Consider the following 25,484-nt stretch of genomic DNA (forward strand, 5'->3'; position numbering starts at 1 on the left):
TATCTAAATAAACAATGGGTTTCGGTAACTCGGCTGAACACAAAAAGTAAAATGTAACGTTATCAAACAGATTAGAACAAGAACTGAGATTCTCAAAAGTAGTCTTGGCGACAAATACAAACTTCCAACGATACGGTGATGATTTTTAATATTGACCTAACTAATAATGTGTAGGTATGTTCTTTTTAACTATTAACGTTAAGAAGAAACACAATGTAATATTTAGCTCTATTACGATACTGAGAGGTGAAATCCATTAATTATAAAAAAAATATATATATATATTTATAGCACAAGCATAATTTTAAGGATTCATTCCCAAAGTAAAGTTATCAATGAAAATTAAAGTGAATACTGTCTCATTTTGTTATATTGAAAATGATTTCGACACGAATGAATAGTATATAAAAAACAGATTAGTGTAAGTATAGTATTGACGCTGCGTACATATTCTTGTTAAGGTGTTGCCATATTTCTTTATAATCGACTTTTTTTTTTTGTCCATTACAATGGCATGAGTTTTAATATGATTTAGATAATTATACACACGAAATAATAATTATCATTATTAAACCACAGTTATAACACGTTTAAACTTGAAGTAATACAAAATTAATAGAATAAAACAATTCACAAAGCTTCAGTTGTAGCGTTCGTGCCAAAAACAACGACTACCCATGGTAAGTTTTTTTTATTTTTTATTGCTTAGATGGGTGGACGAGCTCACAGCCCACCTGGTGTTAAATGGTTACTGGAGCCCATAGACATCTACAACGTAAATGCGCCACCCACCTCGAGATATAAGTTCTAAGATCTCAGTATAGTTACAACGGCTACCCCACCCTTTAAACCGAAACGCATTACTGCTTCACGGCAGAAATAGGCAAGGCGGTGATACCTACCCGTGTGGACTCACAAGAGGTCCTACCACCAGTAAAGTCAGTCGCCAGTCGTGGCGGCATTACATTAATCTCAACAGTACATAACGTCAAGGCTGTCTAGATAACAGTTCCATGGCTACTTTTCACGCGGTCCGCGACGCATATTTTAATCAATTTTTATTAAATGTTTTGAAATAAAATTCCACGACATTATTTAAAAGGGATTATTATTATTAGGGGAATTCCCAGAAAGTATTTATTATTACCGTGTTTTTTTTAAAAATTGAAAATTAAAAAAGATTTTTTTTTGCGGTCCTCCATATTTTGTGTTTAATTTAATTAGCATGCAAAGGTGTACTGCAGTTTGGACAGCCCTGCGGAATGTGATTGCCCAGTGAACAATACTGGTTTCACTGGTGGTAGAACCTCTTGTGAGTCCGCGCGGGTAGGTACCTTGCCTATTTCTGCCGTGAAACAGTAATGCGTTTCGGTTTGAAGGGCAGGGCAGCTGTTGTAACTATACTGAGACCTTAGAACTGATATCTCAAGGAGGGTGGCGACATTTCCGTTGTAGATGTCTATGGGCTCTGGTAACCACTTAACACCGGATGGACTATTAGCTCGTCCACCCATTAAGCCATATATGTGGCGGCGCTAGTCGCGTTGCTAGTCGTCCGCGCAGAGCGAGCACGCCAGCGTCCCCATGGGGTCCCAGGCCGGTAATTCCACTAATTCTTGTTTGAATACATCTAGAACTTCTTTCGACACGTACTTCTTGTCTACAACGACCTAGAATAGTTAAAAAGAAAAAAAATTGACGAAATAAAGCTTAAATTGTAAAAAGTATATATCGACGCTTGAAAGGCAAACATGACTAAGTGACAATAACTGCTTTGTACATAAATGATAGGCAATAACCATATTCGATGCGCAAAAACAATATATTTCTAGGTCTATTAAAATCATTTCAATCCTACAGCTACTAGCTAGATTCTACTACAGCTAGATTCGTTAAAATAAATTTTGTGTTCAGGTATTTCAACTTTAAATTAGTCTAGTGTAAAATTCACGCATTGTCGCTTAGTCACGTTTGCCTTTCAAGCGTCGATATTATCTATATCCCGCGTTTTTTCTATTAGTTTTCGTGGCCCAAAGATGCCGGTTTTCATTATTATATCGACGACGAAATTATTAATACTTTTATTATATTTATTAATACACAAAACAGTTATGTCATCACCTGTTTATCGAACGATCTTTGATCGAATCTTTAGTGTTATACAGACATACAATAACTTATTATATGATCCCCAAAGCAAAATAGTTCGTATAGTGTGAATTTTTTTTAATGCTTAGACGAGCTCACAGCCCATCTGGTGCTAAGTGGTTACCGGAGCCCATCTACGACGTAAATTACGCCACCCACCTTGAGATATAAGTTCTAAGTTATCTCAGTATAGTTACAACGGCTGCCCCACCATCCAAACCGAAACGCATTACTGCTTCACGGCAGAAATGGGCGGGGCGGTGGTACCTACCCGTGTGGACTCACAAGACGTTCTACCACCAGTAAAAAAATTATATTCGTACGTCGTTTGATAAGGCACTAGCATGGGGTGTTTTATGAGCTCCGTTATTGATGTGGTTCCTGATGCCATCTGACCTATTCACTTTAATTCAGAAAAACAATTTACCCATTTACATTTAGATCATAAAATCATTCATTACAGCATTACAGATGATTTTATTTCCACTTAAATTAATTTAACAACTTTTTGAACACTAGGCAGAGACATCTGTTAAAATATCAATGAGCTAAATGAACATGAAAATGAAATCGGTATTGAAAATTAGGCATTAAGTAACATTTTTTTTTAAAGGGATTTTATGACTTGGTAACTGAGACCTTTAAGTCATGTCTTATTTTAATGTATATTCATATTTTTATGAAAAAGGATATTATGGAGTGAAATGAAATGAAGATGATTAATTTGAGAAATTAATCAACTGGGATGAAATTAAATGAGATGAAATATAATCTCAGTAAAATGGTGGTCATTTACTAAGATTTTTTCAGTGGACTTTTTGGAGGATCCCGAGAAGTTACGTCCAGCGGCTTCGTTTCATTTTCCCACATTTGTGCACTTTCACAGATATTAAACAGTTAATAAACCACCGTTATTACACATTTAAACCCGAAGAAACACTAAATAGACAAAATAAAACAAATCAGACAACTTCACTCCTCGGGTTCCCGCCAAAAAGTCCATTAAGTAACATGTAATTATTATTAGAAGATTAAAAATATAGTTACCTCAAACACAAACTCTCTGAACCAAGGCTCGGTGAGTAGCAGGTAGCCTTTATCGTACTCCTTGTCGCTGGAAGAGTTCTCGACGCGGAACTTCAGCGGGTTGCCTTGCTCCTGTAACGAGAAATATCTGCTTCTCCTTCACAATCTTCACTGAGAATTTTGACTGGCAATTTTACACGTTCCTTTTTTTCCTACTTATGCTGAGAGCCTTGAGAGGCTATTTCAGCGTAACCTTAACTAGTAGGTGAGCTCACGGGCCTCAAACCTGATGACGTTGCTAACACGAACCCTAGCAAGAGCCGTGCTTCGCAAAATCTACCACCGGATCGGAAACGTGACCCACTGAGAAGATCCGGCGAGAAACTCAGTGGGCTGTGTCTGTGGGTTAATTTACTCGACGAGCCCTTCGTCGCAAGCGACGGGTTCGACGAGAACGATGACCGGTGCTTGAGGTACCTAAAAGCACCGTTAGTGGATCGGGAGGATCCGAAATGACGTGTTTTGGGCGACGTCGACTGCCTTCCATTCTGTCCGCAGGATCGGTAATGTAGTTACCGGCGGCCACGATGAGAGGGTTCTCGTGTCGTGCCGCTTCGTCGAAGTGGGCACGTCCCATTGGACTTTCGCTGCTTTAAAGCACCTCAAGCACCGGTTAAGATTGCAACCTGACTAATAAGTCACAATCCACTGAGTTTCTCGCCGGTGGGTAAATTCAGAGCACTGCTTTTTTTTTATTAATTGACCCACCTTGAGATATGAGTTCTAAGGTCTCAGTATAGTTACAACGGCTGCCCCATCCTTCAAACCGAAACGCATTACTGCTTCACGGCAGAAATAGGCGGGGTGGTGGTACCCACCCGTGCGGACTCACAAGAGGTCCTACCACCAGTGAGCTTGCTTTTGCGAGGGCTGATATTAACGAGGAAGAGACCGGTGAGCTCACTTATCAAACAGCGCGTATTGGAATAGCATCTTTAACTACCCAATATTAGGGGAAAAAAACCCTTGGCTGTCACTGTTTGGAACGTTTATTTGAAGCATTAACTTCGGCTTAAGGCAACCGGACCCCAACCACCCGCACCCCCACTCGCGCGCGTCCACGACTCGCTCTACTTCTTGTTTAAAGTTTTTTATGACCTGGTAACTAAGACCTTTAGGTCAAGTCTGATTTTAAGTTTAATGAAAACTTTTTATATGAAAAATGATATTATGAAATGAGTATAAGTTGATTAATATGAAACATGGGATACAATGAAATGAAAACCAAATAAAATGAGATGAGATGATATGGGATAAAATATAATCTCAATAAAATATAATCTCAGGAAAGGAAGAGGAGAAGGAGGGGGGTTGCGTCTCACATCGAGGCCGACCGCCGTGAACACCATGGCGTGCGTCATGCACGAGTCTCCGTACAGCAGTCGGTCCTCCTTCGGCATCCCAATCTGGATCTCAGTGTTGAAGACCAAACGATAGTCGTGACTGAAAGAAAAACGAAATAACACAATAGTTCTTTATCCATTTTAAAATTGAACGTTCATTCGAATGCTATACTACTCATTATATTGAATACTAGCCGTACTCGTCCGCTTCGCTGGGCATTTAAAACTAACATTATTATTTATTGTCATTATTATTAGGGAGTCCAACACTCATAAATATTAGCCTATCCATTAAGTACATGTATTTTCTACATGGATACCAAGTTTCAAGTCAATCGGATGCACGGTTCAGTAGTTATAACGGAACATCCGTAAAAACCACAGTATATTTATATATTAGTATAGATAGGTAGGATTGGTAAGAATGGAGCGTATGAAAAGAGTGTGGAAAGTAGCGTTCAGATGTGAGTGAGAGAAAACAGAAAGAAAGGGAAAAGAGAATGACAGAGAAAAAGGAAGATGGCGAAGACGGTTAAAAAATGAGCAAGGCGTAATAAAAGTGTTAATTAATTTTTAATTATTATTATAACATAAGATTTTGGAACAGTGGAAGTTTTATTATATGCACTGCGATACCTATTCTACATATTATACTGTCATACCGTAGTAACGCCATCTGTCGTTAGATAACGAAAACGGATATCGAAACAACTAGAGCATCTCTGGAATACTCTAGTTCTATCGGGAATGCTCTGAAAAATTGTGGACCCATTCGACTAACTATGACTAGCGGATCACCTCACACGTCACAAAAAAGAAAAAGTTAATTGTCATAATAACGATGTAATAATTAAATTGAGTTTCTAATTAGTAATTCGGTGAGGTTTTTATTTGTGAATTCGCACGATTTCACCACCCTGTCTATTTCTGTCATAAAGCTGTAAATGCATTTCTGTTTTAAGGGTGAGACAGCCGTTGTACTGTATAAACAAGTCGTTAGAACTTAATATTGGCGGCGGCACTTCAACTACTAATATCTATGGACCTTGGTAACCACTTAATATCACATGGCCGTTTATCTCTCTAAGCTTAAAAAAGGTATACACGTCTGTTATCAAAACACGTCATTACGGATCCTTCCGATCCGCTAACGTTGCTTTTAGGTACCCCAAGGTCACCGTCCTTGCCGAACCCGTCGCTTGCGACGAAGATATCGACGAGTAAATTAACCCATAGACACAGCCCACTGAATTTCTCGCCGGACCTTCTCAGTGGGTCGCGTTTCCGATCCGGGGGTAGATTCAGCGAAACCCTGCTCTTGCTAGGGCCAGTGTTAGCAACACTCCCGGTTTGAGCCCCGTGAGCTCACCTACATGTCAAGGAGTAGCTGAACTCTCAAGGCTATCAGCATAGGTAGGAGAAAAGCTATCAATACTCTCACATGAAGCGCCGCGTCCGACAGAAGGCGCGCGAGTAGTTTCTAGAAACGCCAGTTACGCATTAGTTGATAGCGACTCACGCTTCAAGATCCTCCAGGCCGTTCTTCCGTTCGAACCTCTTCGTTACTTCACACCCGAACCACACAGCTTCGCCTCCCTGGATGCTGTCCTTAACGGCCCTGGTTGTCGAATAATCATTCATTAATGACAACTGTTTGTATCCATCCTCTGTGGAGGGTAGAAATTTGGAACACTACCTCAGTGTATTAAAAAGTGCCATTGAAAGGGAGCCAATTAAGTTGGCGCCATAGTAGCAAGTGGAAGGATTTGACTTCACTCTGCTTAAAACTGCTATATTCATATCATTTTCACTTCCTACACTAACCCTATTTCGGTGAGTCTTCCAACAATAGCTTGCTGTTTACAGGTGGATATCTTTTCATTTTGTCCCCTATACAAGATGGTACTCCTTACCTCTAACCTCCATAATATACTCACTTGAGAATGAACAGCAGTGTTCTATATTCTTGTAAAAGTACTAGTAATGCCATCTGTTATCAAAGAGCGAAAACGGATCTCGAAACGACTAGTACTATAGGGAATCTTTTTCTTATTTTTCTCCACTTTATCCCACTGGGTGGGACCGGCACAGCGAATTTTTATATTCCATTCTCTTCAATCAGCCGTCATCTCAACACTCACTCTTCTCTCTCTCATATTGTCATTCACACACACACACCACCCATGTCTTCTTCGGTCGACCTCTTCCCCCTCTACCTTGCACTACCGTTTCCATACATTTCCTAGTCACACGCATCTTCTCTCTACGCATCACATGTCCATACCACGTTAACCGTCCGCTCTTTAATTTGTTAATTACTAGGGCTACTGGGATGTTCTAGAAAATTTTAGACATGTGTCGACTATACAAGCGTTGCAGAGACGATATGAAGCGAAACGACGAACCGATCGCTTAAAGCCAAGCGAAAAAGTGAATTCTACCTTAAGTGTCATAATAATTAAGACGAGTTTCGATTCGTAATTCGGTGAGTGTTAATATTTATCCCGAGCGCGAAGCAATATATTATTGCTGCACTTTGCGTGCCTTGCAGCTTTCAGGGGCGCTTCCAATGGCTACCGTTACGACTATATTTGGCTAGAAGCTGTAATGAATTATATTGGCACTAGACCGCCAAACAGGGACCAAGTGTTTTTAGGGTAAGTTTTCGATTGGGGCATTAACGTTTGAGGGAGAGAATATGGTTCAATATACACGCTCGAAGGTTAGCAACTTTAAAGGTTCACCAAAGATATATTGTTTATTAATTAATCTTTGTAAAAATAATAGTAATAACCGGGGACAAATCAAAAATCCCGCCCTTCAAACCGCATGATTGCTTTGTGACAGCAACAGGTAGCATGTCGGTACTTACCCGTTTGAACTCACAATGCACTTGTACTTCACTGGTGGTAGGACCTTTCCGAGTTTGCATGGGTAGGTACCACCACCCTGCTTACTTCTGCCGTGAAGCAGTAATGCGTTTCCGTTTGACGGGTGGGGCAGCCGTTGTAACTATACCGAGACCTTAGAACTCATATCTCAAGCTGGGTGGCGGCATTTACGTCGCAGATGTCTGTGGGCTCCGGTGACCAATTAACAACAGATCATTTACGCACATCTAAGCACTTAAAAAATAAAAGCATGGGTATCCATGACAACATCAAACACCCTGTACGTCACTTACTTGATCAAAACCTCGATGGGCTGATTGTTGTAAACAGTCGTTCGACCTCCGACCATATTACCGAGATACTGTAGCGTATATAAATGACCATACGGATTGTTCTCTCGTGGATCGTTCACTATGCACACCTGAAATGATAACACGGGTCAACACCAAATTTAACTTTGATTGCAAAGCATAAAATTTCGATATTTTAGATCGTAATTAGACGAAAAAAAAATAATACATGGCATGAAACAGTTTGCTTTTGAACTTTAAAAAATTGACCACATATGAAACAAAATGCATCATCATCGTATTTACACTTTCGTGACATTTTAAGTTTTTCTGGACTTGTACAAAACACCTGACCGTTGTTTATGACTCGAGTGCCAACTAGTGGCACTGTGTAAACGTAAACACCCCACTCTGATAGCGCAGTTTTTTTCGAAAGTATTAAAATAATTAAAATTAAAAAAAAAATTGAAAAATGAGTAGTATTATTACTATAACTATCACAAAAGCAAACTTTATACCAAAAAAAGGTATTTTATTTTCGTTTTTGTGAATAATTAACCGGAAAAACCTAGTATAAACGTTAGGACAAAGAACGAAATTTTTTTTGTAAAGTTGTGTAATCAGAGCCCTGAAACTGCTATACTTTAAGACAAATATTTTTTTGTATGGAAACTATCGACATCTTGTAGCGGATGCCCCTAAACTTATATGTTGTTAAAGTTAAGGCATTTAATTGTTGTATGACTAAATATAGAAAATAAAAAAATAATAAATCATACAAGTCTTTATTTGTTATAGACAAATTGATTAAATTTTGTCAATTTGAGGTTTCTGAAAATTTACAAAATCCTTCATTAAAAATAAAATATAGGATAGGCAATATGTTACTGCAATATATATTTTTTTTATTGCTTAGATTGGTGGATCAGCTCACAGCCCACCTGGTGTTAAGTGGTTACTGGATCCCATAGACATCTACAACGTAAATGCGCCACCCATCTTGAGATATAAGTTCTAAAGTATCAGTATAGTTACAACGGCTGCCCCGCCCTTCAAACCGAAATGCATGACTGCTTCACGGCAGAAATAGGCGGGGTGGTGGTACCTATCCGCGCGGACTCACAAGAGGTCCTACTACCAGTAAAATAAATACACAGGAGCAATGAGAAGCTAATAGAGTCTAGTGGTCGACACCCGTAAACATTCGCATTTAAGTTACGGTAGCCAGTTAGTACCAACCAGAACTACGACAGTGACAACAAAAAAAACTTCAGGAAACCAGCACTTCCACACACAGAGGTTTAGGTTGTAGCTACGCAGTGTGATGTTAAATACATTGTCGCTAGTTTAGCCCACTGAGTTTCTCGCCGGATCTTCTCAGTGGGTCGCGTTTCCGATCCGGTGATAGATTCTGCGAAGCACTGCTCTTGCTAGAGCTAGTGTTAGCAACAACTCCGGTTTGAACCTTACACCCTCGCACTAGGCTAACGCTGATATAGCCTCTCAAGGATATCAGCACAGCTAGGAGAGCGCCTTACCTTGTCGTCCACGTCGTACAGCGGCTTCACGTGCCGCGCGTAGAACTCCTGGGGCGTCAGCGGACCCATGACCTGGTACGCCTTGTCCTTATTGTAATACTCGTACGTGAACTTCTCCGGGGGTATACCTGTTTCAAAACAAATATATATATACATATATTTGTAAACTATTTTTACTGTTTTCGACATTTTGTTTCCCTTAAACAGAATCCTTTGGGACTACAATAGTGTCTTCGGTAGCGCGGTCTCCGTCAATGTTCATTCGGAGTTGTCCGATTGCGCTCAAGTAATTTTGAGTGAAATAGATGTTCTTTTCTAATTGTCTCACAGCTTACAGGAAAAGTCTGTCGCAGATCATTTCCCAATTAAATATAAATTAATCATAAGTAATCAAATGTAATCAAGTTTTCATTTATTTATTATAATACTTTCTAATATCATACGATACGGTAATTGTGGCGCGTACTTCATCGTGATCAAAAATCATAATTAACAAATTAATAAACTTTTTTGAACATTTATCGGATCTTATGAAGTATATATGAGTCGACTATTATCAAAGGCGGCAATCTGACTTTTGGACAATGATTGGTAAATCAGAAAAACGAATTATTGACTATGTATTGTATTGGCAGTCACAAAACTCTTCGGAACGACATCTTAGATAAATAACAGGTTAACTATTAACCTTTATTTAATGCAGGTTTTGAACCGTATTCTTTGAAGGAGACGATTATATTCAAATAAATCTGTATTGACATATCAATAAAAAATTTTTGTCCAAATGTACAGATTGCCGCCTTTGATAATAGACGACTCATATATGAAAAGGGCTCCACGAGGCCACCTTTCAGCCCATTATTTATGCCAACGGAGATTAGAAAAAAAATTGATACTTAACAATTGAATAACTTTTTGAAAAATGGGGATAAAACTTTTTTTCCAACGGGGCTCAAATCTTTCAAGTGTTAAGAAGGTACTAGAATTTTTAATATGAAATTTTATGTTATAAAAACATTTTATCTGATGAACTCTTTTTAGCGGTGGCGCGCGCATGCTGTAACAGCCGCGCGGAGCCCTATTTTCATGTCAAATTAAAATTATAAATAATAGAGACAGAGTTCCGTGAGTACGGACTCTTTTATTGGAAACGAGCTTTTTTCAAAATTCCTTAAATATTAATATTTTTCGAGTTATTAACGAAAAATAATAATTTTTTTTCATCTTATTTTGTTAATAACAATTGCAATTTTTTACCTGCAACAAAATCCTTCAAAAACATTTTTCTGGAGGTGATTCCGAATCCAATGAGCTATCGCTTATATTTTTAGCACCTTTATCTCTATTTTTCACGTTTTTGAACTTATTGACTAGACTAATAGTATTACAATTATTTTAATGACTGCTATTATCGACCAGTGAATTAGTGCTCACTCACCCAAGCATATAGCTACGATATTGTATACGACGGTCATCTGTTTACTGATCGTGTTCTGTATTTCGTCGTCGGACGCATCTGACGTTACCTTTTCTCGCAATTCCTTGGCGAATTCACGGAGCTGACGAAGAAAAAAAAAAAGCAATTAAAGTACAGAAGAAAAAAAAAACATTTAAGTACATACCGTCTTCTCGCATTAAACCTGTATAATCTCAAAACTAACTAACTTTTACGGGAGAGTGTTTCAAAGGTTTAACATATATTTTTAATATCTTTGCAACATTTATTTTTTACCAGTTACATTATCTGTCTTTTAAAGTAAGACAAAATTATGTATTAATTTTGTTAATAGTAGTCAAAATCTAGGTAAACTAAAAAAAAAAACTAAAACTAAACTATGCTCTTTTGATAGTATTTATGAGAAATATACTGGTGATAGATGCCAAATGATTCCGCATATTAACTCAACTTTCGAATATTTTTGGAAATTGTACACTTTTAATGGGAAAAGGACGATATTATGTGTGTGCTTGCGTTGGTACATTCGACAGGACAAATGGTAGCGATTTTTAAATTGCTTTGATGAGTGGACGAGCTCACAGCCCACCTGTTTATATGGGATGAAATATAATTTCAGTGAAATGGTGGTCATTTAATGAGACTTTTTCAGTGGACCTTTTGGAGGATCTGGAGAAGTTAAGTCCAGCGGCTTTGTTTCATTTTCCCACATTTGTGCACTTTCACAGATACTAAACAGTTCATAAACCAGAAACACTAAATAGTCAAAATAAAACAGATCACACAACTTCACTCCTCGCGTTCCCGCCAAAGTCTCCGACAGATACGCCTTTCAATTGCAAAGTCTATGTACGCTTTACATTGCGGGGTCACGGATAATCGAAACACTTAAAAGATACTTGCATTTATGGAGAGATCATGAAGACTATTTAGTTTCATGGTGAATATCTATGATAAGAATCGATGTCGTTTTCAAGCGCTTTTTTTTATTGCTTAGATGGGTGGACGAGCTCACAGCCCACCTGGTTTTAAGTGTTTACTGGAGCCCATAGACATTTACAACGTAAATACGCCACCTACCCTGAGATATAAGTTCTAAGGTCTCAAGTATAGTTACAACGGCTGCCACACCCTTCATACCGAAACGCATTACTGCTTCACGGCAGAAACAGGTATAGGGTTGAATATAGGGTCATTTAAGTAGTTCCTAGCAGTTTCGCTGGTACTACCCGCGTTACTGCTTCAAAGACCTCAAGCACCGGTCATCGTTCTCGTCGAACCCGTCGCTTGCGACGAAGGGCTCGATGAGTAAATTAACCCACACACACAGTACACTGAGTTTCTCGCCGGATCTTCTCAGTGGGTCGCGTTTCCGATCCGGTGGTAGATTCTACGAAGCACTGCTCTTGCTAGGGTTCGTGTTAGCAACGTCGTCAGGTTTGAGCCCCGCGAGCTCACCTACTAGTTAAGGTTATGCTGAAATAGCCTCAAGGCTCTCAGCTAGGTAGAAAAAAAAGCTTCAAAAGCTCAGCTTCAAAGTCGTTGGGTACCTTGGTCCTCAACAGCGCGTTCATGCGCACACTTCGCCTCGAGCTGTACGACTCCGGGAAGCACTTCTTCGGCATTAAGCCGTATTTGTTCACGAGGTTCACCAGCATGTCCCACTGGCCGCCATCATTGACCGGATCCTGAAAAAAAAAAAAAAAAACGCAATGGAATCAAAAATGTATTACCGTGAAAAAAAGGGTATTTTGAGTGGAATTTTTGGCGGGAACGCGAGGAGTGAGGTTGTGTGATTTGTTTTATTCTGTCTATTTAGTGTTTCTTCAGGTTTAAATGTGTAATAACGGTGGTTTATTAACTGTTTAGTATCTGTGTAAATGTACAAATGCGGGAAAATAAAACAAAGGAGCGCAACGTAACTTCTCGGGATCCTTCAAAAAAAAGTCCACTAAAAAGTCTCAGTAAATGACCACCATTTTACTGAGATTATATTTCATCCATCATTTCATTTCGTTTTCATTTCATATAAAAAAAAGTTTTCACTAAAATTAAAACAAGACTTGACCTAAAAGACTTAGTTACCAGATCATAAGATCTCTTGAAAAAAAAGGTATTTTGAGTATTAAATAATTGACTGTTACACACATTAACCTGCTTGAACGATTATGAGGTTTGGTATTCTATATCGCCTTTGTCAGCGTGACGTGTGCGAAAGTTTTACTACCCTCTATTTATAGCATCGCTTGGCATAGCATTGACTTGCTACGTCTTGCCTTATACGTAATATAGGTAACATGGCGAAGCAAACTTCCGACAACGGTTAGGTATATGCATATAATATGCTCCCAAAAAAGTTCTAAAATAAAAGAAGTGGTCAGCGCAAGGGACCCCTCACACGTGAAATCTAAAGCTACGCGATGGTTACCAAGCCATTTTAAAACGAATTTCGATGCAATTTTTACGATAAAACTTACATACACTGCAGGGCTATTTAGATACATACATATAATTGTAGTGTTGACGTGTCGATCTACAGATTTTATTTTACTGATGATCTAAACAAATAATATTTTTATTTCAACAACAGTTTTAATGTACCTAATAAAAATTTGGAATGTTTAATTGGAAGAATTAAACATTCATTCGACATTCGACGTTACACCTCCAATGCTCAATTAATAATAGCCAACTTATTAAGAAAAGCATTTACCACTCTGCAATGATATGAATTAATTTTATCTTTTTTTTTTCTACCTATGCTGATAGCCTTGAGAGGCTATGTCAGCGTAACTTTAACTTGTAGGTGAGCTCACGGGGCTCAAACCTGACGACGTTGCTAATCCGAACCCTAGCAAGAGCCGTGCTTCGCAGAATCCACCACCGAAACGCGACCCACTGAGAAGATCCAGCGAGAAACTCAGTGGGCTGGTTAATTTTATAGAATACTCTCTAAGCCAATAATATATTCTATTTCACTAAGAAAACGTATGTTGTTAAAACTTCATTGTAGCATTGTGGCATATATACTGAAATGATAATGACGCACTTAATCTTGAAAAATAAAAAACGAATGAAAAAAAAATAGATAAAAAAATAAATATATTGTGTACATACCTTGAGCAAGAAGTTCACAACTCTTCCGTCAAGTTTCTCCCCCTTTTTAGCGGTCTCCACGATGTTGTTCAACCAGAAATGTGATCTTTCAATCTTATCCCAAAAGAATAGGTAACTGAAACAAGCAAATGGTTTAGAAACATTAAAAATATCAAACTTTGAGTGCAGCGGGACTAAGAAAAATAAACTGGTGGGAGAACGTCTTGTACTTGTCGGTGGTAGGATGTCTTGTGATTCCGCACGGGTAGGTACCACCACCTACTTCTGACGTGAAGCAGTAATGCGTTTCGGTTTGAAAGGCGGGGCGCCGTTGTACTGTTAAAAGTGATACCTTAACACTCATGTTTCAAGGTGGGTGGCGGCATTTACGTTGTAGATGTCTATGAACTCCGGTAACCACTTAACACCGGGTGGGCCGTGAGCTCGTCCACCCATCTAAGAAATAAAAAATCAAGTAAAAAAGTTTTATCAAGACGAACCAGAATAATATTAGTGAGGTCTTAGTCAGTATATTAGAGAAAAAGAAAATCAAATCATTGTAATCTCATTTGTTTTTGATATTTGCGTGAAGTTAATAGAAAGCTTGTGAAATACAACTAATCAGCAGCATTTATAATATAAGATTGAGACTGAACTTATGTTCATATTGTAACGATAACCACTTAGCATCAGGTGGGCCACTAGCTCGTTCACGCATCTAGTATAATCAGAAAAAAAGACCCCAACCTCCGTATACTATTACTATCGATCGTGGTATGGTAGTATGATCCATAGTACGATCACTCTATTTTAAATTATTTTTCAATCACCAACTCTGAGAACTGATCCGGTATATTGATCCTTCTGTGTATTCACTGGTTAGTAATTTTGAGAGTTTGTTTATTTATCAAAATGTTTCAGTCGTGGTCCGATGAGACAAACACTGGTCTGGCTTTTGTAGGGAGACAAGCATATGGCTCATCTGATGATAATGTTTACAGTGGCTCAGGGACATCAGTAATATTAGGGGTACAGCCAAGCCGTTAGCTACCGTAATTTTCATGATAATTTAGCAAAATAAACAAAACTTTAAACATGACAATTGTTCACATTTATCAAGTATATTTTAAATGTCAATGTACCGCTATCATATGAAATTACATTTATACAAGCTATATTATTATGCAATTTATTTTCATAGTAACAAGTTATCAAACAAACAGTAGATATTCTATTGCGAACATTAAACTGTTCAGATAGCGATGTGGATTCATGATAGCACCGTGTGTGCTTGAACCAGTCAAAGTATGACCTTCACAGTTTTGAATCTCTATTAATACTGGCTTTTTATAAATTGGCTGAGATGAGACGAGCTCACGTTCTCATATTAAGTGGTCACACTCAACACACACGCAACACTTTTAAGCGGTGACTTTTTTTATGTTTTATTGCTTAGATGGATGGACGAGCTCACAGCCCACCTGATGTTAAGTGGTTACTGGAACCCATAGACATCTACAACGTACATGCGCCACCCACCTCGAGATATAAGTTCTAAGGTCTCAGTATAGTTACAACGGCTACCCCACCCTTCGAACCGAAACGCATTACTGCTTCACGGCGGAAATAGGTGGAGTGGTGGTACCTACCCATGTGTACTACCAAGAGGTCCTACCACCAGTAATTACGCAAATTATAATTTTGCGGGTTTCATTTTTCTTACACTATGTTATTCCTTCACCGTGGAAGTCAATCGTTAACATTAAAATTTGTTGTCGTCATAAAGTCATAATGGGCAGTGCGTTGTGAAAAGTAAGTAGATATCTCAATTTTAACACTAATGATACCAACACTTACTGGTACCTTTACTACTATTTCTACCACAGCAGGTAGATAACGGTACATGACAAGTATCAATTGCTTCAAGTAGCGACGGTAAACGTCTCATCTGAAGAACACATGCAGTCTTGGCTTCTCTAAGGCCATCCTATAAAATTTTTTCGTCTTTTCAAATATACAATTTTATTAGTACATTTAGAAAAGAGCTCATTCATACCTCTGTGAGAATTCAAATTCTTCAATTCCATATTTCTTCATGAAAGGCAAACGCATCACGTTGAGTGCTGCAAACAGCCAGCATCGACCGGAGCTTTCTTGATTGGTGACAGGTTTCCCTTCTGTCTCAATCTGATATAATATTTAAAAAAAATCTATCTGGCATTTTGTAAAATAATGTACATATTTAATTTTAGCATCTGAGAAACTTAGAGCAAAAATTTATCACAGAATTCGGTTCGAAACAAAAAGATAAAATGGATTCAGTGGGATGCTGAACGACGAAAGGTTGTATGCGTTGTATGATGGCTACCTGCCAGATTCTATCTTTTATTGAAGGACCAAGCAGGAAGACATCATAGCCCATGTAGTAGCTATGCCTCTGGTGGTCTCTAAGAATGATATTACCACCCGTGGCCTAAGTTTGTCTGTCTATTAAGGGAATAAAAATGCCTAACGGAAAGAATTTGATTATACAGTTTAGATGCACAATTTATATTATGTGTATTTCCTTTGCAGTATTGTTTTCTAATAAAAACACAGAGATTTGATCGCTTTTGCAATGAGTTTTATGAGCATTGGAAAATTTTAGTGTTTCAAATGTTTATATAAAATATCTATTTCAGTAAAACAGTGCAATATTTAGAGGCAAATATTGTTCAATCTAACATTAACTTCATGACAAATACCCTTCCCAGCCTTATCATTGTTATATAAATATTGGAGGTAATTACTGTTTTTATTGCCTTTGTAAGTTATTGAGCATAATATCTGACAGTGAGTGGTTACCATGGTTTTTTTTCTATATACAGATGTTTAAGTCATTATTGGACATTGGGCCATCCATTTTGATTGTGTTTGAAGTCTCCATAATTGCAACATACACCTCTACAAAGTAATGTTACATATTGTTTGTATTTAATACCTTAAGGTTGAAAACATGAAGTGAAGTATCTGTCTTCCGTCTGTTGATGGCTACTTCGAATGGATCATATCGAGTACAAACATTCTGAGCCAATTCATTTTTTGGTTCTGCATAAAAATCTTTGCGGATTTTTGATAGCTCTTCTAATGTTAGAGGCACTGAAATGAAAAGATAACATCCTAAAATTCGTATCATGCTCGTGAGTGGCGATAAAAAGAAGAATTGCACATGGCTATTTAAAGAAATAAAATGTTTTGTTACAAATACATTCTTCCTATTTAGTTGTGTGAGCTATTATGTTAAATTTTCATCAGAGGCTTGGCAATTCTTTTTTTTTAATTCATAATAAATTACAAAACCGAAAAATAATAAGTGTGATTAAATAAGAATAAGAAAATCGTTTTTTTTTAATGTAGGTATTTTTATATCAAATAAAGTTTTTGTCAATACAAATCTAAAGTTGCTTTACAAACCTATCAATTCATGTACATTGTTCATTAGATAATTATTTTAATATTTAATTCTATTCTCCATTCCACTCACGTTTTTTTATATCACAAAAATATCTTATAAATTTGGGTCCAATAATAGAACGAAATTTCAAAATTTTAATCATTTCATTTTGATTTGTCAGCCTTTTTAATTGTTTTTTTTAAATAGCAACTAAATAAAAAAGTGTCAGTGTTCAATCATAGCTTATTGGTGAATTTCAATAGTTCGTTGGTCGTAAAATATATGGAATGATAATGCAATTTTGTTTTCGTAGTAACGTGATCCAGCATAACTGTAAGTGAACTGGCTATTACTTGTAGTAAAAAAAACCCTGTAATAAATCTAAAAAACAGTTTATCGGACGAAATCAAGTTAAAAACAAATGAGCTAAATATTTAATTTGATTTTCTTTACCTGAACTCGACATCCTGTGTTTATTTTGCTAGCTAGATAAAGTACACAGTTGACACTATTTCTAAAGTTGTTTCGAAAATTAATTTAAATTTTATCAAACAAAAAGTTCACGATGTCTCAGAGTTATTTTTAATTAGTCTGCATACATCATAGTACTTTAATGAAAAGTGAAAACTTCTAAAGGCGCTTTTATTTATATATTTCAGCTGAGCGTAGTTTTGTCTTTTCTATATTTGAATTTATTTACGGCCATTGGCTAACTGACTTTTTAGTCAATATTAGTTTTTTAAACGGTCTAATTTTCTTTTGTTAAAATAGGTGTAATGATAAGGTTCGAACGAACTATTGTTGAAAAAACAAAAATAATATCTTCTACTGAGCTAAAAGATCTACTAAAATCGAATGGAATTGTTGTTAATTGTTTTTTTTTTGCTTAAGCTGGAACCTCATGGGGTTGTCCTAGCTTCACCTTACGTGTGAACTCACTCACTCAGCCTGGCGATTTTTGTAATACTAGCCATAGCAAGGGCTGTGGTTCGCTGAATCTACCACTGGATCGGAATCGCGACCGCTGAGAAGAACCGGCGAGAAACTCAGTGGGTGTGTCTGCGGGCTTGAAGAAAACGTTGACCGGTGCTTAAAATGCCTAAAAGCACCGATAGTGGATCGGGAGGATCCGAATTGAAGTGTTTTGACCGATGGGGACTATTTACCGTTTTGTCCGCAGAATTTGGAATGGTTGTAGATAAACTTATTTGTCCCTAGCATGATTCAAAACTTGTCAAATATCTACTTACATGCTTTTTGAATGTAACATCCGGTGATTTTGTTCTATTACTCTAATGAATTTATTACACTAATGCTTTTTCACGGATACTAAACAATTACGGACGTTATTATCCTCATAAGCCGACATTAATCCTAAATCACCATATAAAAAAAACTAACGTTACTCTTTAGGCTCAAACTAAAACCCCCTTATTCTTTAATTAGCTTAAGTCATGTGAAACGCTTAATGGCGCACCTAGGCAGTAAAACCGAACTGTATGCTATGAGGGCAAACGGGATGGGAGAGGTTCTGAGGTCATATCCTCTCCGCGCCGCCGAGCCGCCCTTGCCTTCCTTGGATATGGGTGCGATTTTTTAATTTATTGTTTAGATGAGTTAATTGTTAGTTCTAAAGCTTATTGCTGCTATGAGTTTATTACTGACGAGCCCCCGGCCCACCTGGTGATAAGTGTTTACCGGTGCCCATAAACATCTACAACGGCGTCTTATCCTTTAATTCACGACAAGGCTATATCAGATCGTTCGGTTTTCTAATTTGCTTTGATCATAGCTTTTATTAATCATAAATCATACTTTGATGTTTTACATCTACGAGGCACCCTGTGAAGGCCAGTTATTTATTAATCAACCAAGTGAAAGAACAGTTGGGACAAATTCGTTATATAAAAGAAAGGTGAAGTATTTAAAAATTACTCCATTTTATTTTTTAAACGAGAAACCAGAGGAGATGCCGTAATATCCTACTAAAATTTTGGGAATTTACAGACACTTCAATAGAATTTTTACGAGAATCCGATCACTTTGTCACCTAAAGTGAATTTGTTTCATTTCCCCATACATTAGCACTTTCACAGTCACTAAAAGGTTATTAATGATCCCTTGCGACGAAGTACCATACAACCAGGTTGTCTACCTTATTCTTTTTACAGAATTAAGCTTGGTAGCTAATTCATTTGGCATCTATTTATTATCAACAGAAGAAACAGGTATTGTTGCCATTGTAAAACATACTGTTTTCAATTTTGTAGTTTATTATGGCAAGAAAATTGTTGTGTAGCGCGAAATTTCAATAACAAATTTTAATATTTTTCAATAAACTTTATGTTTTTGAAATTTAATGTGATATTAACATTATATCTGGAAATTAAAATTGATTCAACACAGTTTAATTAAACGAACTCTTAATAAAACGAAAGATGTGTTTGCTAATTGACAAAACTGTTTTCGTTCGATGGAGTCAAGTTGAAAATGTCCTTGACAAAAAAATCAATACGCGCGATCCAATGTTAACTCCATCACGACTGATGTCATCTACCCAGTAAACTTTATACACTTTACAGTATTTTTCAATCTCCGACTTAGCTGTGGAATATTTTTTCCTCATTATAGTTTTAATCTATCTCTCTTTTTATATCATAAAAATCATAAAATGTCACTGAAAGCTTACGAAGACGCCTGCTTAAGAGCGGAACTGTTCGGTCAGCCTTTACCGGACAAAGATGAATTTATCAGGAAAAATAAACATTTAGATATTGTTGAATTCGAAGAAGTGGAAATAAAAACTGCTGAGGTATGTGTTCTAATTACTTTGCTTATTATGTACTTGTAAACATAAAAAAAAAACTGTTAGGTATTAAAAAGTAATATGTCACTCTTTGATTAAATAAAAGTAGATTGTCCGGAAAATAATAAAGTCAATTGATATACAATTTATAAATGTACATTTTTTTTCGTGATTATCACTCGGTTTTAAATTTACGAATTATGTTCCTATAGTTATAGCTATTGGATTGGAGATTGGAAGAAGTTCTATTTACAATGAAATTAGTTCAATTATCGGGTGGCCCGTGAATTTTGTTGAGGATATCTGAAAGCGACTGCTGCTTTTTTCAACTTTTTTCGAAATAACACAATGTAGAGACACCTTGGGCTTTACTTATAGGCGGCCTGTCATGCTCCGTAGGTCGATGTGGGAATCCAGTAGTAGAAAAGAATACTCGCTGTTATTTGGGAGGCCCGCCTCAGACATTGGCGCAATAGTCCACATGAGGCTGTATCTCTGATTTGTAAACTCTGTTGTCTTGCTTAGTGTCGCGAAATCACTAATTTCCTCTGTAGACCCGATACACTTTAATGTATTTCTCACTGAAAATAAGTAACCACTTAACACCAGGTGGGCTATGAGCTCGTCCACCCATCAAAGCAATAAAAAAAAATTAAGAACCTCGTTGCAGACCATAGTCATTACAAGGCTATTCGTTTTAAGTTATTAGTCTGTTCTTTCTCATATTTCAGAATACAGCTATGCTTCATGATCAAATGAAGGAAGGCACGACTGGTCTCACGGAACTCAACACTATCCTAGATTCAACTCAAACGAAAATAAATCGACTAAAAGTGAGTTTCGCTCATCTAATTATCGATCTTCTTTAACTTCGGAGCGAAAAGCTCTCAAACCGCTTTGCTATTTTATATGGTCTTTGTGGCATACTCTGAAACAGTTCTAAGCCGTTACTTAAATCCCGATCATCTGTAATTAATAAATTAATTCTTACCTTATTCAATAGTTTATAATTACATTTTTTTTTACCCCGATCATGCCTTTTTTATTTGACGTTTTCCCAAGGAAGGAGCTGGATATAATAATCATCGGGGTTGTAGTCGATGTAACCAAAATGCCTTCTTTTTAGTGTCAGGCATCTGCATAGGTCTTAGGATTTAGTTCGGTCTGTTGTTGCACGGACGTTGGGCCTTCATTTTGCGTTTATTTTGCGAGGTCTCGTCTCCGACTGAAGACGACGGCTGGCTTTTGCCAATAGTGTTATTATATCTCCTAATTTTGTGTCGAATTATTAAATGGGGTTTATTGACTCGATTGCTCTTTATCAATGCTCTTTAGTAAACCCCATTTAATAATCTAAAGAGATACGGAAAAGGCCGTGTTGATTCTCCATCTTGATTCTGTTAAGCAAAGGAAGTAGCTTTGTGATGTATTGTGTCATTTCTACACTTTGCTGCGATTACAATTTTAACCTATAGCTATAGGGCTAAGAGATTCTGGCATTGTCTCCTTTGTGTGAAAACCCACACCGCTTTGGACAATATGCCCGGGGGAAATAAAGTGGAAGAAAACTGTGACAAGTGAGATCGATTTGCCGTAGTCGACTATTGTAACTATCGGTGTTCAATTTTTGCGAATGCATATTCTGGCGGAGCGGTTTAATGAAATCAGCAATGAAATGAAATCATTTAATTCTATCATCTTCATTATCTGTGTGTAATATTTGCTTATGTTTGGTACTTTTATTTTTATTGCTTAGATGGGTGGACGAGCTCACAGCGCACCTGGTGTTAAATGGTTAGTAGAGCCCATAACATCTACAACGTAGATGCGCCATCTATCTTGAGATATAAGTTCGAAGGTCTCAGTATAGTTACAACGGCTACTCCACCCTTCAAACCGAAACGCATTACTGCTTCACGGCAGAAATAGGCGGGGTGGTGGTACCTACCCGTGCGGACTCACAAGAGCTTCTGCTACTAGTAAAATCATACGTATTGCTAATATGTAATTTAATATGAATGCTTACATTCCCAGGGCGTTTGCGGTAGCATCACGAATTTCTTCCGAGTCAAATTGAATTCCAAAGATAATATTTCGTATTCTAGCGACCCCAGTTACGTAGGTCAAACGAATTTCCAAAGAGACTACGTGCCGGTTTCAAACCGAATCGACTCTGTGAACGCAGGGCTTGGCCCCGACGATACAGAAATGTCAGGAAGCGTGCGAAATGAAAAACATGGCGGTCAACAAAATGGCGGCGACATCAATACGGCTCTGAAACATTTAGATGAGATGCAACAAGCCGATAAGAATGTCAGCAAAGCGATGATTTGTGATATTAGTAAACAAGTTGATACACAAATGAGTAAATTAGATCAGATGATTTGCCAAGCGGATCGCGCTCAGAATTCCTTGCAGCGACAAAATAAGCAGATGAGATCTTTCTTGCGATAGTAGTAAAGACTGTTCCTGTTTATGTGCTCAAAATTTATTGTTAAAATTAATGCTATGGTTATTGGCTTTTCGTAATCCCCATAGCTAATAAAGCTACTGTGCGTAATCACCTACGTGGGTAGGTAGGTATATGTAGATTCGGATATGAATTTTTTTCGTGAAATGATAAATTTGGATCTTTTCATATTGCCTAAAATTATACATAGGTAATACGACATCCCAGACATTAATATAACAAGGATGATGGGTTGCATTGAAATTATAAAATAATTGGTGAAGCGTCTGCATTGAGTAGCAACAATGATATTTTTTAGCCACAAAAAAAAGGTTAAATATCAATATATTTTAAATTTTAAATGTAATTTATGCGTGATAATTTTTTTTTGTGGTTAACAAAAAAATGACATTACTGTTAGTGTAAAAAGAATGATATAAATTTTATATATGTATGCAATTACTCTGGATGTTTTCGTGGTTTTGTTTACTGATTGGCTTCATTCGTAATAAAATTACGAACTGAATTTAAAATTGCATAGAAAATTCAATAAAATCTCGTTTTGGAAATTACATTTCTTGGTGCTATAAAATTATGTATTATATTAAGCCATTGTTTTGTTTATTTTCATTGCTTAGGTGGGTGAACTAGTTTATGACCTTTCTGGTTTTAAGTGGTTACCGGAGCTCATAGATAACCTAACTTAAATGCCGCCACTTTGAGACGCAAGCTCTGAGTCGTACCTTTCAAACCCGAACGTATGACTTCTCTACTTAAATTTGTATGGAGTTGCAACGATTGCCGCTAGGGGCGCTGTTCCAACTGCATACAAATTAGAGTTAACTTTTACATTATCGAGAACGTAAAAAAACGTTCAGGCGTAAAGAAGTAATGCGTTCGAGTGGTGTGACACAGATGTGGACAGAGCGGTGGTGTCTACATATGCGGGAGCAAAAGTCTCTCTACCACCAATTTCCGCGTGTGCGTATTACGTAGTTTTTTAATTGAAAGAAAAATCGGACATTGTGTTAGCTATTGTACCGTGTGTACTCGTGAAAAAGCAATCTTCTATCCGAGTCTGTAATGAATATACATATTACAATTTTATGAACATTTAGTTCAATAATTAAAATATGGTGTCTAAAAAAAACACGCTGATACAGTAAGCTTATCTATTTTTTTTATCTATCCCTAAAATATTGACCTAATGACCAAGGTATTATTAGGTCAATATAGTAAAATTATTATCGGTCATCCGATTTCGATACTTGGGTAAAGTTTCAACTAGTTCGTCTTGAAGGTGCTGAAAATAACGTTGAATGATTTCGTTATATAGATAGATATATGCAGGTCGAAAAAAAAAAGTGATTAAAAGTCACAAAACAAATCTTCCAAACTCTTAAAGACAAAACGAACGATAAAAAGCTTAAGAACGCCTGTTTATTTTTTAAAATCGTGATCTGCAAATGCGTCGCGATACGCAATAAAAATGAAATGTATGAAATGAACAAACGGAAATAAAGCTGTGAATATTCTTGTGATGTTTTATTGTTTTACGTATCCCATATTATAAAAGCCGCTTTGAAAAAAAATGTTTTTTTTTTGCTTAGCTGGTTGGAAGAGCTCACAACCCACCTGGTGTTAAATGCTTACTGGAGCCTATAGACATCTACAACGTAAATGCGCCATTCTCCTTGAGATAAGTTCTAAGGTCTCAAGTATAGCTACTTACTTACTACAATATAGTTACAATAATTAACCTGAATTGCGCTTTGAAATGTTCTTCAAACGAGGCTTGCGGAGAATATTCAATTGTAGACAGCGACTTGTCTGTGCCCCTGGCATTGCTGACGTCCATGAGCGACGGCACTTACCATCAGGCGGGTCGTATGCTCGTCTGCCTATAAAGGAAATAAAAAAATCTCGACCCTTGTAGGTTGAAGTAACACAAGTTCTTTACGAGCTTAGCACGGGACCAGTTAACGTGTCGTTGAAGGCTTTGAATGAAACATTATAATATTTGGTCCAAAGTAACGCATCATTGTGCATCACATTCAACTTGGTTCAGTAATTGCATTAGCCACACAAACTAGTAGTTCTCGATTCGACATTTTTTTTTATGTATTTTCGACTGATTCGATGATGCAGTAGTTGGTGATCGCGACTGTTACGCCGAGGGTCGTGGGTTCGATTCCCACATTTGGGCAAACGGTCGTGTGATGACAAGGTATATGTGCTCTTTGTCTGGGTGTCTATTATCTATATATGTATATATTTAGACATATGTATTATGTATGTATGTATGTAAGTTTCTGGTATCCATAACACAAGGAATCCTAACTTGGGGGGCCGGATGACCGTGTATGATATGTTCCCAGTTATTTATTTAATATTATTATGTTTTTATTACTTTACTCGGAACTTTTGTTTAGATGAATCGATTTTGATGATTCTAAATCTAGCTAGTAATTTTTAAGATATCCTTAATGCATTATTAAGGATATTTAAAAATTTAACACATTTAATGATAAATAAACTCAGCTATTGATGATATTCCCATTTTATTAAAGTTATGTATCATATAATAATAAGCATGTTGTAGTACGCATTATTAATGCCCATTATTACGCCAGGTTCGCAATTCCTCTGATATTCTTCGTATTAATTCCTCCCTTTGCTACAGGATGGATCCGGTCTCTCTACGGTGAATACATGGATTACTGGGAAGTTAATTTCAACGGAGTCATTAGACAGATAACTTGACCCTTCTGGATGAGCATTTGCTCACCCACCTGTCCTGGTGGAAGTAGAAAGACCTCTGAGCCATCAGTAATCACTCATTCAAAAAAAAAAAAACTTTAAGACATGAGATCAAAGTTTCAGTTTTATCGTACTACGGCTGTCCTATTCTGCAAACCGAAATGCATTAATTATGCTATACGACACAA

General features: G+C 37.1%; 2 protein-coding genes across 2 annotated transcripts; one reads left to right on the forward strand and one right to left on the reverse strand.

Annotated features, from left to right (window-relative positions):
- Nucleotides 1–1,014: 1,014 nt before the first annotated feature.
- LOC114252832 (bleomycin hydrolase) lies at nt 1,015–17,965 on the reverse strand. The gene is made up of 12 exons (XM_089733528.1): nt 17,735–17,965; nt 16,829–16,986; nt 15,905–16,035; nt 13,870–13,984; nt 12,303–12,440; nt 10,735–10,855; nt 9,297–9,424; nt 7,762–7,889; nt 6,097–6,195; nt 4,557–4,677; nt 3,196–3,306; nt 1,015–1,670 (listed from the first exon to the last, which is right to left on the reverse strand). The coding sequence occupies exons 1-12, from the start codon at nt 17,745–17,747 to the stop codon at nt 1,548–1,550; spliced, it is 1,386 nt and encodes a 461-aa protein (XP_089589654.1). The 5' UTR covers nt 17,748–17,965; the 3' UTR covers nt 1,015–1,547.
- Nucleotides 17,966–19,017: 1,052 nt separating this feature from the next.
- On the forward strand, nt 19,018–24,070 carry LOC114252830 (uncharacterized). The gene is made up of 3 exons (XM_028187490.2): nt 19,018–20,093; nt 20,819–20,920; nt 22,122–24,070. Exons 1-3 carry the CDS (start codon nt 19,953–19,955, stop codon nt 22,539–22,541), a joined length of 663 nt encoding a protein of 220 aa, XP_028043291.2. The 5' UTR covers nt 19,018–19,952; the 3' UTR covers nt 22,542–24,070.
- Nucleotides 24,071–25,484: the final 1,414 nt, after the last annotated feature.

The sequence above is a fragment of the Bombyx mandarina genome, chromosome 16 (genome assembly GCF_030267445.1).
Source record: "Bombyx mandarina strain Sakado chromosome 16, ASM3026744v2".
In the NCBI taxonomy this organism is placed as follows: Eukaryota; Metazoa; Arthropoda; class Insecta; order Lepidoptera; family Bombycidae; genus Bombyx; species Bombyx mandarina.

Bases quoted from the DNA above. Each gene is read 5' to 3' on its own strand.
- LOC114252832 (XM_089733528.1), bottom strand. The intron at 13,985-15,904 runs GTATGAATGAGC...TGCTTGTTTCAG, and splicing joins GAATTTGAATTCTCACAGAG to TTACCTATTCTTTTGGGATA. The intron at 7,890-9,296 runs GTAAGGCGCTCT...TTATCATTTCAG, and splicing joins TGTACGACGTGGACGACAAG to GTGTGCATAGTGAACGATCC.
- LOC114252830 (XM_028187490.2), top strand. From the start codon at position 19,953: ATGTCACTGAAAGCTTACGAAGACGCCTGCTTAAGAGCGGAACTGTTC. The intron at 20,094-20,818 runs GTATGTGTTCTA...CTCATATTTCAG, and splicing joins TGGAAATAAAAACTGCTGAG to AATACAGCTATGCTTCATGA. The intron at 20,921-22,121 runs GTGAGTTTCGCT...TTACATTCCCAG, and splicing joins CGAAAATAAATCGACTAAAA to GGCGTTTGCGGTAGCATCAC.